The following is a 17,123-nucleotide window of genomic DNA, read 5'->3' on the forward strand; positions in this document are numbered from 1 at the left end:
TAGATAGATAGATAGATAGATAGATAGATAGATAGATAGATAGATAGATAGATAGATAGATAGATAGATAGATAGATAGATAGATAGATAGATAGATAGATAGATAGATAGATAGATAGATAGATAGATAGATAGATAGATAGATAGATAGATAGATAGATAGATAGATAGATAGATAGATAGATAGATAGATAGATAGATAGATAGATAGATAGATAGATAGATAGATAGATAGATAGATAGATAGACAGACAGATAGATAGATGGATAGATAGATCTTCGTTCTTTCAGTAACATTAATACGTTAGTTCCACACTGAACATTTGTCTAATGTTTTTTAAATGTAACAATTGTTTCAGCGTTCAGCAAACATTCAAAAGTAACATTCTCACAGCAAAGTGATCAAATGTAACATTCCCTTAATGTTTTCTCTGACTTTCACAAAACGAAGAAAAACGTTTTTAAAACATTTACGTTCTAAGAACATTCATTGTGTTTTCATAATATAACTGGAACGCTAGTAAAACATTCTCAGAGCACAGCTAGATAGATGTGTCTGTGTGCGGTGTGTGATGACTGAGGGAGTCGTTCTTCAGGTGATGATGCTGATGCTGAGATCACAGTGTGTTTGGAGCATCCTCCTCCTCCTCCTCCTCCTCTTCATCCCGCCGCTCCGCTTGGACTCCGCGCTGCTCCCATTTTGCCTGTAGTTTTCCGCATCATTTCCAGGTCAGAGGAGCGGCTTCCTGTGGACTGAAGATGGCCGCAGATGGAGGCGCTCTGAAGGATATCAATGAGATTAAATCGCAGTTCCGGACCCGCGAGGGATTCTACAAGCTGCTCACCCTCTCGGACTCTCAGCAGCGGGCCGGGCTGCCGCGGGGCCCCTCGGCGGGCGGCGGCGCCGGTATTGGGCTGGTGCAGGGGCCCGGGGCCGCCAACTCCTCTCCGGGCTCCCTGCCGCCGGTGCGGGTGTCGATGGTGAAGCTGAAGCCCGAGGACCCCAGCGAGGATTCGGAGCGAGTGTGCTTCAACATCGGCAGGGAACTTTACTTCTACACCTACACGAGCATCAAGAAGGTACGAGCGTCTCGATCTGATGCGTGATCCGTTTTGAATGACAGACGGATTCGGATCGACTGCGGATCTGAGCGCTTCATGAACGTTCCATTAATGTTACTTCTGCGTTTGTTCATAACGTTTAGAGAACGTTTCCTGTTAGCTGTGTATGCGTGAGATCCAGAGAATCCCATATGAATCTGTCTGCAGTCATTATGTGTTGATATGTGTGCAAATGTGACTAATAATGACACTCGTTATGTTTACGTGATTTTTTCAAAATTATTCTAAAGCTAATGTAGAACAGCTTTCCTGTAGATCACAGCATTAGTAATGCAAAGGTCATGGGTTCGATTCCCAGGGAAATGCATCAACTGAAACTTTAAATGATGTGTAAGTTACTTTGGATAAAAGCATTTGCCAAATGCATAAATATAAATCCATGTGACCATAGAGAATGACTTTTCATCTGCACTCTGAGCCAATGGGATTTAAGTGTTTGGCTTTTATGTTATTTGTTCGTCACAGACTCTGTCCTGTTTTTTATTGCATGTACATGAAAAGAGGAAAAAATGCACATTTTAACAAACACGTTTTCACACTAGAGTTTGTGACAGTCGCTATTTAAATGCTAATATATATAAAATACTTCCAAAATAATACAATGTTCTTATCTTTTCATACTGTATATATGAATTAGGTTTATTTGAATTAACTACAAATAAAACAATAAAAAAAACATTTATTACATGAAAAATAAATCAAATAAACGTTAACTGAAATAAAATATAAAAAAACTTAAACTTATTTTATTTCAGTTGCAAAGGCAACATCTCTCATTTTCATTTAATTTAACTGAAATATGTAAACATGTATAACAAAAAAAAGGTAATACATTTTTAGTATAAGAGCAATACCTTTTTAAACAAATGTAACACTAGTGTACCAGTGTTTGTTTGTTTGTTTTTGTTTTTTGCTTTGTTTAGCATTACAATTTTGTCTTGTACAGCCAATTTTTGCATGTATGTAAATATAGGTTATGGTTTCCTCTGTTAAATCATTGTGCAATAAAACACTGTCTACATAAAACAACTTCAGATATGACAATGCATGTTTGAAGTTAACTATAATAACTTATATTCAGATATAGGAAAGGACAAGATCACTGTATTTTGGAAATATTATATACTATATTAAACTCTAGTGTGAAATCTGAACAACTGAGAGATTCTTTGTTAAAAAAAAATGCAAACCACAATGTCACTTTTTATGTGCATACAATTACATGGTTACATGCTAAAATAAAAATCTAAAACTTTATAGACATTAAAACAACTAATTTTAATAAAAATTATTGAAAATTAAAATAAATAAAAATGACAAAAAAACAACAAAAAGACAAATTTAAGTGAAAATGGAAAATATAAAAACATCTTAATGACAGAAATAACATTGCTCTTTGTGTGTGTGTGTGTGTGTGTGTGTGTGTGTCTGTGTGTGTGTGTGGGTGAGTGAGTGAGGTGAGTGAGGTGTGTGAGTGTGTGGGTGTGTGGGGCAGTGGATCTCAGTAAGCCCATAGACAAGCGCATCTATAAGGGAACTCAGCCCACCTGTCATGACTTTAATCAGTATTCGGCCACGGCTGACAGCGTGGCTCTGATCGTGGGCTTCTCCGCAGGACAGGTGCAATACCTCGACCCCATCAAGAAGGAGACCAGCAAGCTCTTCAACGAGGAGGTGAGCAGATGAGCCTGACTCATGCACATTCACACCTGATGAAAGCATCTGTATCAGATGATCAGTGAACCGGATCACCAGTCGTTCAAAAAGTTCAATCTGGATCAGAATGATTGGTTTTGCTATCCAGGATCAGGTAACCCATCTTACTTCTGTGCCGGTTTTTCAAAGCAAAATTGGATTGGATCACCCTGATCCAGATACACACTTTTCCAGATTTCCAAATCTGGATTACTAGTGCTCTACGGAGCCCCTAAAGGGACATGCTGATGGAGAAAAAAAATAAGATGGGGAAAAAAAGCCAATGTTTTGCATTGCATTTACACAAATAACTTCTGACTGCTCCATCTCTGATGATTGTGACAGTTCAGGAGCGTTGATCTTCAAGATCATTCAGTGTTGCTGCACCCAAACTTTGAATCTCTCCCCCTTCATCTCTTCGCTGTGTCAGTAATATTCTTGAATTTAAATCACTTCTTAAAACTCACCTGTTCTCTGAATGTTATCATTTATAAGTTATGTCCTACGTCTTTTTGTTTTCTCAATGTTTCCATTCTTATTTTGTGTTGTGTTTTCTCATTGTGTTAAATTTTGTTTTTCACTTGTGCTCAGTGTTGGGGAAAGTTACTTTTTAAAGTAATGCATTTCAATATTGCGTTACTCCCTAAAAAATAACTAATTATGCTACTTAGTTACTTTTCATGTAAAGTAATATGTTTCGTTACTTTTTAAATCTGGCCGGGGCTTCCGTGTTTGTTTTTAATATAAAAGGTTCTTCTTTTACAAATATAAAAGCCCTTTCACACCAAAAGTGAATTGAATGCGCCTCAGGCTGAAGGAAATGTAAATTCACTTCTGTACAGTAGAGGGCGCAGCTCAAACTAATCACATGAAGAATATGACGCAGGAGAAGAAAGTGCAACACTATTCAACAATAACACAAATCAAACACAAATGTGTCATTTCTGTTTATTAGTATGATTGAATTGGATCATCGAAGGTCAGTAGCAAAGACATTGGTTCATAAAATGGGATTAAATACATAAACGATATTTGTCTTATTTAACATATTTAAATATTGCAGGTTTGTATAATATTCTGAGTTTGCATTTGACTGTTTTTATTGATTTCGAGGAACACTGAATGTGTTTGTGTGCAGTGAGATGAGTAAATACATGTTCATATTTAGTCTAGAACTACAGTAAGATCATGTTCACACACAATGCTCTGCTCTTACTCCTGATTTCTGTCACCATGGCAACACCAGAGCTGTCAGTCAATACATGGAAACAAAGTAACTGGCATTACTTTAAAAAAAATGTAACTCAGATATTTCCTTCTAAATTAAAAAGTAATGCTATACTTCACTAGTTACTTAAAAAAGTGCTTATGTTTGCCATGTTTGTTTATTATACCGATGTTCTTCTTTTCTAATTGTATCTTCATTGTAAAGCGACCTTGCGCACTGGCGCTGTATAAATAAAACTTATTATTATTATTATTCTCTCCCCAGAGGCTGATAGATAAATCGAAGGTGACGTGTCTCAAGTGGCTTCCGAAGTCGGAGAACCTTTTCCTCGCGTCTCACGCCAGCGGTCACCTCTACCTCTATAACGTGGAGCACCCATGTGGCACCACCGCGCCGCAGTACTGTCTGCTCCGTCAAGGCGAGGGCTTCGCAGTTTATGCCTGCAAGACCAAAACGCCCCGTAACCCGCTGCTCCGCTGGGCGGTTGGCGAGGGAGGGCTTAACGAATTCGCCTTCTCGCCCGATGGCGTTCATGTAGCCTGCGTCGGTCAAGACGGCTGCTTGCGCGTTTTTCACTTCGACTCGATGGAGCTTCAAGGCGTGATGAAGAGCTACTTCGGCGGGCTTCTCTGCGTCTCCTGGAGCCCCGATGGGAAGTATCTTGCAACGGGCGGAGAAGACGATTTAGTGACCGTTTGGTCGTTCGCAGAGAGTCGCGTCGTCGCGCGCGGACACGGCCACAAGTCGTGGGTCAACGTCGTCGCGTTCGACCCGTTCACGACGAAACTGGAGGACGAGGAGCCGATGGAGCTCAGCGGCAGCGAGGAGGATTTCCAGCAGGGGGCGCTGCAATTCGGCCGCGTGCGAACCAGCAGCACGCTCTCGCGACTTTCGCGGCACAGCTCCAAAGGCGGAGCTTTGTCCGTGTCATACCGCTTCGGATCAGTTGGGCAAGACACGCAGTTCTGTTTGTGGGATCTGACGGACGACGTTCTGTATCCGCGGCTTCCGCTCTCCCGCGCGATTACGAACACCTTCGGTCCTACGATCCCGAGCGGAAGCAGCGGAGTCGAAGGTCACCATCATCCCTCAAACCCTCATCAGACGTCGACGTTGCCACTGCCTTTGCCTCGCTCGCTGTCGCGCTCCAATTCCCTTCCGCATCCCGCCGTCGCAAACACCTCCAAAAGCCAGGGGACGACGGAGAGCAGCGTTACGAGCGGCGGAGGAGGCGGAGGAGGCGGAGGAGGAGGAGGAGGAGGAGGAGGAGGAGGAATCGTGCCGTTTAGCATCGGACGCTTCGCAACGCTTTCTCTACAAGAGCGCAAGACGGACAAATCCGGGGTGGGAGGGGAAAAGGAGCACAAGCGCTATCACAGCCTCGGGAACATCAGCAAAAGCAACGATAAGATTAACGTGGTGCCACGCAGCAACAGGCTAGATGGCGCTAAAGTGCTGGGAACCACGCTGTGTCCGCGTATGAACGAGGTGCCGCTGCTGGAGCCGCTGGTGTGCAAGAAAATCGCACACGAGCGGCTCACCGTGCTCGTCTTCATGAACGACTGCATCATCACGGCGTGTCAGGAAGGACTCATCTGCACTTGGGCCAGACCCGGGAAAGTGGTGAGTCGAGATTTAAACACAAAGCATTCGGATTTGCGTGCAAGGTTCATTGCAATGCGCTAAATGCATGTCAAAATAAACCTGTACAACTTTTCAGTGGTCTTGATTACAGAAGTATTTTTCCTTTCAATTTTTCCCATTTGGATTTTTAAAAAGTTATAAGCCATGGTGGATTAAACCAACAAGCTACACTTAAAATTGTTTAAAGAATTTAAAAAAATCAAGTGGTGTGCAATTTACTTTAAAACAATTTTCACTCAGAAATTGCTAGTAAATTTTGCAAATAATTACGAACAAACGGCAAGTAACACATTGCATTAAATGTGAAATTTTGAAGTAAAAAATACTGAAATAGTGTTTTCTTTAGTGTTTACTAAATGTTTTTTAGTAGTTATTATTTTTAACAGCCACTGAAATAATAAAATTAAAAACAATGGAGAAATATATAAGTACTGATTTATAGATGTTGATCATGTTTATCGAAACAATATATTTTACATTTATTGCAAAACATGCATAAATACGCATTGTAACGCATTGAATTAAATGTTACATTTTTATGTAGAAAGACTGAAGTAGTATTTTCTGGAAAAAATCTTCATTTACAACTTATATTTTAAATAAAATATATTTTTTTGAATTGCAACATTACACACCTTGATTTGAAGCGGTGTTTAAAAAAATCGGACAAAAAGACAAAGATACAGAACTGAACAGGTTTAGATTTAATTCATATTTCTCCATTGTTTTTAATTTGATTATTTCATTGACTGTTAAAAATGAAAAAGTATTCAATTAAACCTTTAAATCTGTTGATTATACAGGTGCATCTCAAAAAATTAGAATATCGTGAAAAAGCTGAGCGTCTGAGTGTGGTGACTCTTGATGCACTGACTCCAGCTTCAGTGCACTCCTTGTGAAGCTCTCTCCCAAGTGTTTGAATCTGCTTTGCTTGACAGTATTCTCAAGCTTGCTGTCATCCCTGTTGCTGGTGCTCCTTTTCCTACCCACTTTCTTTCTTCCAGTCAACTTTGCGTTTAATATGCTTTGATACAGCACTCTGTGAACAGCTGCTCTTTCAGTAATAAGCTTCTGTGACTTACCCTCTTTGTGGAGGGTGTCGATGATCGTCTTCTGGACCATTGCCAAGTCAGCAGTCTTCCCCATTATTGTGGTTTCAAAGAACAAGAGATACCCGGAATTTATACTGTATGGGTCATTTAATGAAACTCAAATATAAATATTCTAATATTTTGAGATACTGGATTTTTGACTTTCATGAGCTGTAAGCTCTAATCATCAAAATTAAAAATAAAATAAAAAACGTTTGAAATGTTTTACTTTACATGTAATGATTCTAGAATATATTAAAGTTTCAGTTTTTGAAATGTTACCAAAAAAAAAGAGCTTTTTCACGATATTCTAATTTTTTCAGATGCACCTGTATATGTATATGTGTATATACAGTATGTGTGTTTATTTATTATTATAAAACGGATAGTTCCGGTCCTTGATTCTGATTGGCTGAGCCGCGTTCGAAGCTGTTGTAAATTAACGCTGTGTCCGCGTATGAACGAGGTGCCGCTGCTGGAGCCGCTGGTGTGCAAGAAAATCGCACACGAGCGGCTCACCGTGCTCGTCTTCATGAACGACTGCATCATCACGGCGTGTCAGGAAGGACTCATCTGCACTTGGGCCAGACCCGGGAAAGTGGTGAGTCGAGATTTAAACACAAAGCATTCGGATTTGCGTGCAAGGTTCATTGCAATGCGCTAAATGCATGTCAAAATAAACCTGTACAACTTTTCAGTGGTCTTGATTACAGAAGTATTTTTCCTTTCAATTTTTCCCATTTGGATTTTTAAAAAGTTATAAGCCATGGTGGATTAAACCAACAAGCTACACTTAAAATTGTTTAAAGAATTTAAAAAAATCAAGTGGTGTGCAATTTACTTTAAAACAATTTTCACTCAGAAATTGCTAGTAAATTTTGCAAATAATTACGAACAAACGGCAAGTAACACATTGCATTAAATGTGAAATTTTGAAGTAAAAAATACTGAAATAGTGTTTTCTTTAGTGTTTACTAAATGTTTTTTAGTAGTTATTATTTTTAACAGCCACTGAAATAATAAAATTAAAAACAATGGAGAAATATATAAGTACTGATTTATAGATGTTGATCATGTTTATCGAAACAATATATTTTACATTTATTGCAAAACATGCATAAATACGCATTGTAACGCATTGAATTAAATGTTACATTTTTATGTAGAAAGACTGAAGTAGTATTTTCTGGAAAAAATCTTCATTTACAACTTATATTTTAAATAAAATATATTTTTTTGAATTGCAACATTACACACCTTGATTTGAAGCGGTGTTTAAAAAAATCGGACAAAAAGACAAAGATACAGAACTGAACAGGTTTAGATTTAATTCATATTTCTCCATTGTTTTTAATTTGATTATTTCATTGACTGTTAAAAATGAAAAAGTATTCAATTAAACCTTTAAATCTGTTGATTATACAGGTGCATCTCAAAAAATTAGAATATCGTGAAAAAGCTGAGCGTCTGAGTGTGGTGACTCTTGATGCACTGACTCCAGCTTCAGTGCACTCCTTGTGAAGCTCTCTCCCAAGTGTTTGAATCTGCTTTGCTTGACAGTATTCTCAAGCTTGCTGTCATCCCTGTTGCTGGTGCTCCTTTTCCTACCCACTTTCTTTCTTCCAGTCAACTTTGCGTTTAATATGCTTTGATACAGCACTCTGTGAACAGCTGCTCTTTCAGTAATAAGCTTCTGTGACTTACCCTCTTTGTGGAGGGTGTCGATGATCGTCTTCTGGACCATTGCCAAGTCAGCAGTCTTCCCCATTATTGTGGTTTCAAAGAACAAGAGATACCCGGAATTTATACTGTATGGGTCATTTAATGAAACTCAAATATAAATATTCTAATATTTTGAGATACTGGATTTTTGACTTTCATGAGCTGTAAGCTCTAATCATCAAAATTAAAAATAAAATAAAAAACGTTTGAAATGTTTTACTTTACATGTAATGATTCTAGAATATATTAAAGTTTCAGTTTTTGAAATGTTACCAAAAAAAAAGAGCTTTTTCACGATATTCTAATTTTTTCAGATGCACCTGTATATGTATATGTGTATATACAGTATGTGTGTTTATTTATTATTATAAAACGGATAGTTCCGGTCCTTGATTCTGATTGGCTGAGCCGCGTTCGAAGCTGTTGTAAATTACTCTACAAACATACACCTTTGTTTACTTTGTTGCAACCACAACTGTTTCTGAGGAGCTACATTGTTTGGTGGAAGAATACTGTTTTTATTAATATCATTACACTTTATTTGCTCTGTTTTATTTTGTGAAACCTTACTACGTATATGGAATAACCATTTTATAAAAGCAATAAGCCCCGTGAAGCCGTGGTTTACAGTGAATTTATAACAGCTAAGGGGGTTTTAACAACACTCCTTAGCTGTTATAAATTCACTGTAAACCAAAGCTACTTGGGGCTTATTGCTTTAGTTTATATACATATTTGTTTATTTATTAATTATTATTTTTGTTTTGTTTGGCCAGTCATTTTCAGATGTAGCAAATATGCTGGATGCTGCCAAAAGTCACTTCATCACTGCTCACATTTTAGCTTGTGCTGTTTCTTGTCTGTGTTTCCACTAGCACCCGTCTCAGCCGCTGTCAGCACAGAACGGAAACTCTCCGAGCGGGACAGTGGTATAGCCGATTCCCGTGTCTGCATCCGGAGCCGGTCCATCACAGCGTCACCATTCACCCGTCCACTAAATCCTTACCAAACCATACGCTTGAGTTCACATGAACGTAAACACACCCCGGGACCATGCTGCACCGCTGCGACACACCACGGCTCTCTCCTGCAGACAGACTACGAGACTCTTCTGCTGGCCTCTTCTCTAGCCGCATACACTGCAAAAGCCACGGCCTTTTTATTTCCTATTTATTTATTTGATCATCGAGACTTCTATTGTACATATTCAGACTACTCTATAACGGCAGAGGACGTGTATTGAAATAATGAACTCAAATAATTAATATATGAAGATCCTATATTGTACATAGTGACAGATGCATTGAATGTGGATTAACGAGTTCTTGTTCTAGTGTGCTAGTGCTTCATAAGTGGCGATCTGGCTGAGAAAGTGCATCCTTTGCTTTGGCATCGGGCCTGAACTGAGAGTTACGTGCATTTGTTCGACCGCTAGACTCGAGTTTTCCGCTTCATAGATTACTAGAGAGGTGAGGTTAGTGTCGTCTAGAAATAGTGTCAAATGGTAGGCAAGGTATATGAACCGTGAAAGTGAGATTTTATATATTTACTAAGTTTTTGCTAAGCAAACAACGTCACCGCTGAATGAAAACGGACGTTTGTGCCATTCTCACGTGACTGTTTAGAGCTAGTCCAAACTAGAAGTGGATCTCTTAAAATTTGCCTTGTTGAATGCAAGACTGTGACAGTGGAAGCCCATTTCTGCCACGGAATAAAAAATAAAAATGGCTATTGCAGCTTTTTATCTCACAATTTAGACTATTTTCTCACAATTATGAGAAAAATGCAATATATAAACTAAAAAAAACAGAATTGTGACATATAAACAAATATTCTGTGGAGGAAACAAAAAACTGAATTTGAAATCGTGATAAAGTCAGAATTGTAAGATATGAACTCAGAATTGCGAAAAAAAAGTCAAAATTGCGAGATATGAACTCAGAATTGCGAAAAAAAAGTCAAAGTTGCGAGATATAAAATCAGAATTCTGAAAAAGTTAAAATTGCGAGATATAAACTCAGAATTCTGAAAAAAAGTTACAATTCTGAGATATAAACTCAGAATTGCGAAAAAAAAAAGTTTAAATTGCATTAACTCAGAATTGCGAAAAAAGTTACAATTTTGAGATATAAACTCAGAATTCCGAAAAAAAAGGTAAAATTGCGAGATATAAACTCAGAATAACGTAAAAAAGTTACAATTGCAAGATATAAACTCAGAATTCCAACAAAAAAAAAAGAGTTGCGAGATATAAAATCAGAATTCTGAATAAAGTAAAAACTTTAAACATGTAACCTCAGGATTACAAAAAAGTAAATTCTGAGATAAATAGTTGCAATAACCTTTTAAAAAAAATTTATTCTGTGATGGAAATAAGCTTCAGGTGTAACGGAAGGAAGAAACTTCTCTGTCATTTGAGCAACACATTTAACTATTGTAGCATGGAGTAGGCGCTATTCCTTACACCTGCTATGCCTCTTGCAAAATTTTGCACATTTACAGGTTGATTTTAGCTCGTTGGAGGGACCATTTTCAAGAAGTCGGGATCACCGAGAGCCAGTGTGAAGTGTGTTTTTAGGGTTTTGTCATGCAGACTTCTCAAAAGGACTGTCGTATTATTTCTAGTGACGTCTGTCAATCAGTTTGATTCAGATCAGTGCAAACCTGCATTAACAAACGTTCCTGTAGAGAGGAAAACAGAATCATTGGATATCACATATACTGTCAGTCATACATTTCAAATTGCCACCAAAACCAGTTTCTCAAGCAAGATTTGCTAATGTTTCTTTTGTGATCCTGACAGTAAATGAACACCTTAAGGATGGATTATTTTCTCACAAGCTCCTATTTAAAGCATCTAAATACTCAAACCAACTGGGAAAGCATTAAAATTGTTAGAGAAGTCTGTGATAAGGATTTGAGGATATTGAATCTTTCTAGAAGTCTGCGAGGAATAACATTACATAAATTAGTCTTTGGGGTCATTGCACTGGTTTAAATGTGGTAAATTGGGCTTCTTTAGTGATCCTGACATGGACGTTTCTTCTCCTAGAGGCAGAACTTTGCGTGTATTTTCGACAAAGGCCAAGCTAATGAACTCATATACGATCATTCCCACTGAATTACAGAACACTACTTGATAAAAACAGTGTTTTAGCCCTGACGGTATGTATGCTTAACACTTGGTTCTCATTTTTTATGTCTTTTTGTAACTATAAGTGTTGTTTATTTTTTTTTAATCTCAGATATTTTGGGATTTATGTTTTGTACGGCTGTAGCATCGTAATTGCCTTTGCTGTTAACTGGGGAAATGCAAATGGACCAATTAGTGGATGTTGGAACGTTTTGTGTATTTTTATTGTGCACTTTTTAAACTACTGCTTCCATCCATTAGGGGATTTTTTTTGTTACTTTTCTTTGCAATTTGCAAATGCATTCAGTTCTGAAGGACGTTTTGTCTTATTTCAAATCGATTATCTTCCACTGCATGTGTTTTCATTTATCACACGTTATATGCCCGAATCTGGTGATGTGGCCAACAATATCACAATATCAAGTTTGTATATGGGAATCTATTATTAAAACATCAAATACTCATGCATCGCATTTTTATTTGTAATCACTTATACCAGTGAACAAATTTAAAGGAATTGTTCACTCAAAAATTAAAATGTGCTCACTCTCAGATCATCTGAGATTAGGATGAGTTTGTTTCTTCATCAGATTTGTAGAAATGTAGCATTGCATCAGTGTCTCAGCAATGGATGCTCTGCAGTGAATGGGTGCCGTCAGAATGAGAGTCCAAACAGCTGATAAAAACATCACAATAATCCACAAGTAATCCACAGCACTCCAGTCCATCAGTTAACATCTGGAGAAGACAAAAGCTGAAACACATCCAGCATTAAGACCTTTTTAACTCAAATACCATAGAGTCTATAATCCATAATAACGCTTCCTCCAGTGAAAAAGTGCATCTGCTGTTGTCTCTCACATCAAAATCCAGCCACATATTAGTTTAGAGCTGTTTAAACGCTGCTTGATCTGTGCAGATTTCTCTCCTGATTCACACCAGAACACTTTTTCACTGGAGGAAGCGTTATTATGGATTATGAACTCTATGGTATTTGAGTTAAAAATGTCTTAATGCTGGATTTGTTTCAGCTTTTGTCTTCTCCAGATGTTAACTGATGGACTGGAGTGGTGTGGATTTATATTTAGGCATTTAGCAGACACTTTTATCCAAAGAGACTTACAAATGAGGACAATAGAAGCAATCAAAACCAACTATATTCTGAATTTATTTACTGAAGGGTTTGTTCATATATAATTCACACTGATTTATACAACATTTAACTCCTAAAAACGTGAAAATGTGTTTTTTTTTTCTGTCTGTTGACAGTATTTTGTGATTTATGGAGTGATAAAAAGAGAAATCCGAAATCCCTTCAGTAAAAAGCTTTCATTCTAATATGACAACAAAATCAAATAAGAATTTTGAACCTGGCTTAACCCATTCTGTTCTGGAAATGTATGCAGATTAGTGCATATTTAATTAGACAATGCCTTAGTTGCGTATTTAAACATTTCAGAAAACTTTAAGAAGTTATCTTTATTCACTCTGATTAATCAACAGGAATATTTGTGCAGCTTAACGAGGTTGACGCAAAATTGGTTCAGAGGCCGTATCTCAGGCAAACTTTGATCAATCGACACAGAACTTGGTACACTTCATCAACACCATGATCTGAGGGTCCATGCCAAAGTTGGGAACAGCGCCACCTACGGGTCAGGAGATACCAAAAATGGCTATTTTGGCTAATAACCTTTGAACAGTTAGTCAGAATCATAATCTTGGTGTCTTGGGGACAGATTTACTAAATAGGGCAAATTAGCGTGAGAGCGCATTTCCAAAACAACGCAGATGGGCGTGGAAATTTATGCAGGTGATTCACTGACAATGCCCAAATTAAAGAACACAGACGCATCATCTCATTTACATATCGACCAACGCAATATACCAAGCGCAGTGCAAATTAGCAGAGATCGCAAATACGCAGTGATGCTCATCAGGTGCTGGTGATCTACTTATGTCACAGGCGCAAAATAGTAAAAAAATGGCGCAATTACCAGTAATTTAATGAGCACAAATGTTAGTAAATTGAGTTGCATGATTAATTTTAATACTCTCCTCCCATAACCTATGGGTCGTGAGATACCAAAACTGCATGTTTTTTGCTTATAACTTTTAAACAGTCATAATCAGTCATAATATGGTTAGGGTTTGGCTTAGGGTTACTTGCATGTAATTATGCATAATTAATTGTTATTATAATAGCAAGTACATGTAACATGTAACAAGGACACCTTAAAATAAAGTGTTAGCAATTTTGATGACATAATCCAGATTACATGTAATCAGCTCTGTCTCTGGAGTTTCTGGCTAATTTATACTACAGTGTTTTTGAACCATATTAATTTGTTGTGGTAATTCTATAGTTGCTGTGGTAATATAACAACTATAGTAATATAAACAAATTACCCAATACTGTACTAAGTTATCTACAACTATAGGGTATGTTATACTACAATACACGACAGTTTACTGTAGTAAAAACTGAAGTATACTACAGTATTTATTACAGTTTATCAATTCACTATAGCATTCATTAACAAAGTGTTGTAAATACTATAATATATACAGTACTATAGCCTAGTATGGCTCAAAAACACTAGTATTTACTATAAATTACTATAGTATTTTATAGGGATAGATGCAAGCTGAAATGAATATGCATATCTTCTGGGATTGTCCTCACACACTGCTATTACGGTCAGAGGAAAAGTTTAGAGAAAGTGTTAAAAATGTAAAAATAAATAATGAAACTAAACGCACAATTGACATACATTATAAAATGTGCATGAATATACAAATTTGATTAAAATAAAAATGGTTAAAATAAAGAAATAAATAAGTAAATAATGCTACAATTTAAAAAGTATTTAAATGAAACTACAATAAATAAGCAATGAAAGTGTATGTTAATATTACAATTTGATTACAATAAATAAAGTGATTTAAATAAGTGTAAAAGTAGATAAAATTATTTAATTTAAAAAGTGAATAAAATAAATTAAAATACAATTAAATAAGATTAAATTATAATTATTTTTACCATATTAATATGAAAACAATTATATAATAAAACTAGGTAAAAATTTATTAAAATAAATTTGAATACAAATAAATTAATATTTGATTTAAAATCAATTTAAATAAAATAGCATTGATTAAATGAATAAATAAAAATTATAATATTTATATTATATAATAATTATAATAATAAAAAATAAAGAATAAATTACTATATCTAACAATACAGTGCTATAGTGTGTGGAATAAAACATGTATTGTAGTAGAAACTACATATTTTCCAAATAATATGTTAGACGTATTTATTTTATATAGTTATTTTCACAGTATAACTGAGGATCATGCAGGCTGCCGCGCGGTGCATTGTGGGAGCCGCTGATTGGCGCACTTCCGCTGCCATTGTGCGCGAGAGACGGTAAATAACACTGAAGCTCAACTCCAAACACTCTTTAAACACAACTACTACTAAGGTAAGAGCGTCAAGGCAGAGGAAATATAAATGTGTTATTTAATTGTTATTTTAGGCAGCCAGAAAAATGTCGTGTTTTGTGTAAATTCGTGTCGGTTTGAACGGGTTTGTGTTTATATCGGTGAAATCCTGAGGCGCTTCATCCGCGCGAGCTGCAAAATCCATCCAAAATAAACGGATATTTCACAAACGCCGAAAAACACCATAAACGCCTCCGTTCCTGCTTTACACGTCCGATATCGCATGCCTAGAGTGTTTTCTTTGTTGTCCGAGTGTAACTGGTGAGAACAGTGGAGTGATTCGCAGTGAAATTGTCGAAGTTTTATCGTTAGTTCGTCTGTTTTCTCGCTCAGTTTTCTGTCCGAGTCCAACAGGCGCCATGATGTTCACAGATGAGGGGCGGGGCTTACGCCGACCGTCTGGTCTGTTTCCTGTCCTCCGATTGGTCGGCTCATGAATATATGATTATAAAGAGGCTGGTTTTTGAGGCATGATTGACGTGTTAAACTTCCTGTTGTTTTCAAGCTCGAACTCAATCCTAAAGCGTCTTAAATATAATCGTCAATTACAGTTTCTACCACGGACTATACTTTTTTGATTATTTCAGTATGACATGATTATATTATTAGATTTTTTTTTTTTTATGAAGCAGGGGTTTTCAAACTGGTCCTTGGAAAGTTTAGAGGAAAAAGTGTGATAAAACTGATTACCTATACAAATAAATTTGATTAAAATGAATAATATATATAAATTAATTGAAACAAAAATAAATTGGTTAAAATAATTTAAATCTGTAACTAATTAAAAAATTATTAAAATAGGTAAATTATTTAAATGGTGATTTTAAAATATGTTAATCGATTTGCTTTGATCATGTATTCATTTATTTAAATCACATTTATTTATACAATGTACTTATTTTAATGAAATGCATTTTATTTACATAGTTTTTTTAATCATATGTTGTTTTTGTTTATTTATTTATTTACTTAAATCATTTTGATTATTTTAAACTAAGTAGGTAATATATATTCATGTATTTTCTGTGCGTGTGTGTAATGTTGTGTGTGCTGTGTTTGAGGTGATCGTGTGTCAGAATGGCCCGTACGAAGCAGACCGCCCGTAAATCCACCGGAGGAAAAGCTCCTCGTAAGCAGCTGGCGACTAAAGCGGCTCGTAAGAGTGCGCCCTCTACTGGAGGAGTCAAGAAGCCGCATCGCTACAGGTACTGAGCCGCGAGTCGTGTTTGGTCTGGAGCCGCGGGACGAGCGCTGACGGCTCTGTGTGTGTCTGTAGGCCCGGGACCGTGGCTCTGCGTGAGATCCGCCGCTACCAGAAGTCCACCGAGCTGCTGATCCGCAAGTAAGTAGGTAATATATATTCATGTATTTTCTGTGCGTGTGTGTAATATTGTGTGTGTTGTGTTTGAGGTGATCGTGTGTCAGAATGGCCCGTACGAAGCAGACCGCCCGTAAATCCACCGGAGGAAAAGCTCCTCGTAAGCAGCTGGCGACTAAAGCGGCTCGTAAGAGTGCGCCCTCTACTGGAGGAGTCAAGAAGCCGCATCGCTACAGGTACTGAGCCGCGAGTCGTGTTTGGTCTGGAGCCGCGGGACGAGCGCTGACGGCTCTGTGTGTGTCTGTAGGCCCGGGACCGTGGCTCTGCGTGAGATCCGCCGCTACCAGAAGTCCACCGAGCTGCTGATCCGCAAGCTTCCCTTCCAGCGTCTGGTGCGTGAGATCGCTCAGGACTTCAAGACCGACCTGCGCTTCCAGAGCGCCGCCATCGGAGCGCTGCAGGTCAGACACGGCCGTTACACTTCTCCAGAAAACCACTGTGTATTTGATCCTGCGACTGCCTTTCTGCTCGAGGTTATTACAGTGGACTAAATACAGTAAAAACAGTGAAATATTATTATAATGTAAAACATCTGTTTTCTATGTGAATATCTGTTAAACTGTAATGTATTTCTGTGATGCGCAGCTGTATTTTCAGCAT

General features: G+C 37.4%; 2 protein-coding genes across 3 annotated transcripts in view; both read left to right on the forward strand.

The window, feature by feature from the left end:
- Positions 1–746: 746 nt before the first annotated feature.
- LOC107679443 (WD repeat-containing protein 20-like) lies at positions 747–10,234 on the forward strand. 2 transcript variants are annotated; one of them, XM_016474988.1, is made up of 5 exons: positions 747–1,080; positions 2,614–2,796; positions 4,310–5,267; positions 5,307–5,668; positions 9,378–10,234. In XM_016474988.1, exons 1-5 carry the CDS (start codon positions 760–762, stop codon positions 9,435–9,437), a joined length of 1,884 nt encoding a protein of 627 aa, XP_016330474.1. In that variant the 5' UTR covers positions 747–759; the 3' UTR covers positions 9,438–10,234. The 2 variants fall into 2 exon arrangements, 1 of the variants encoding a protein (XP_016330474.1); XR_001633059.1 differs by lacking the exons at positions 747–1,080; positions 2,614–2,796; positions 4,310–5,267; positions 5,307–5,668 and adding an exon at positions 7,231–7,381 and having other exon boundaries at positions 9,378–9,448.
- A 6,280-nt stretch (positions 10,235–16,514) lies between these two features.
- The window catches only part of LOC107679442 (histone H3.3), a 1,380-nt gene continuing 771 nt past the window's right edge, over positions 16,515–17,123 (forward strand). The window contains exons 1-2 of the mRNA XM_016474987.1: positions 16,515–16,699; positions 16,771–16,924. Of these exons, the coding sequence (XP_016330473.1) occupies positions 16,572–16,699; positions 16,771–16,924 (282 nt within the window). The 5' untranslated portion in view covers positions 16,515–16,571. The remainder of the gene's footprint in view (positions 16,700–16,770; positions 16,925–17,123) is intronic.

Source organism: Sinocyclocheilus anshuiensis, unplaced genomic scaffold, assembly GCF_001515605.1.
Source record: "Sinocyclocheilus anshuiensis isolate Anshui unplaced genomic scaffold, SAMN03320099.WGS_v1.1 scaffold1101, whole genome shotgun sequence".
Lineage (NCBI taxonomy): Eukaryota > Metazoa > Chordata > Actinopteri > Cypriniformes > Cyprinidae > Sinocyclocheilus > Sinocyclocheilus anshuiensis.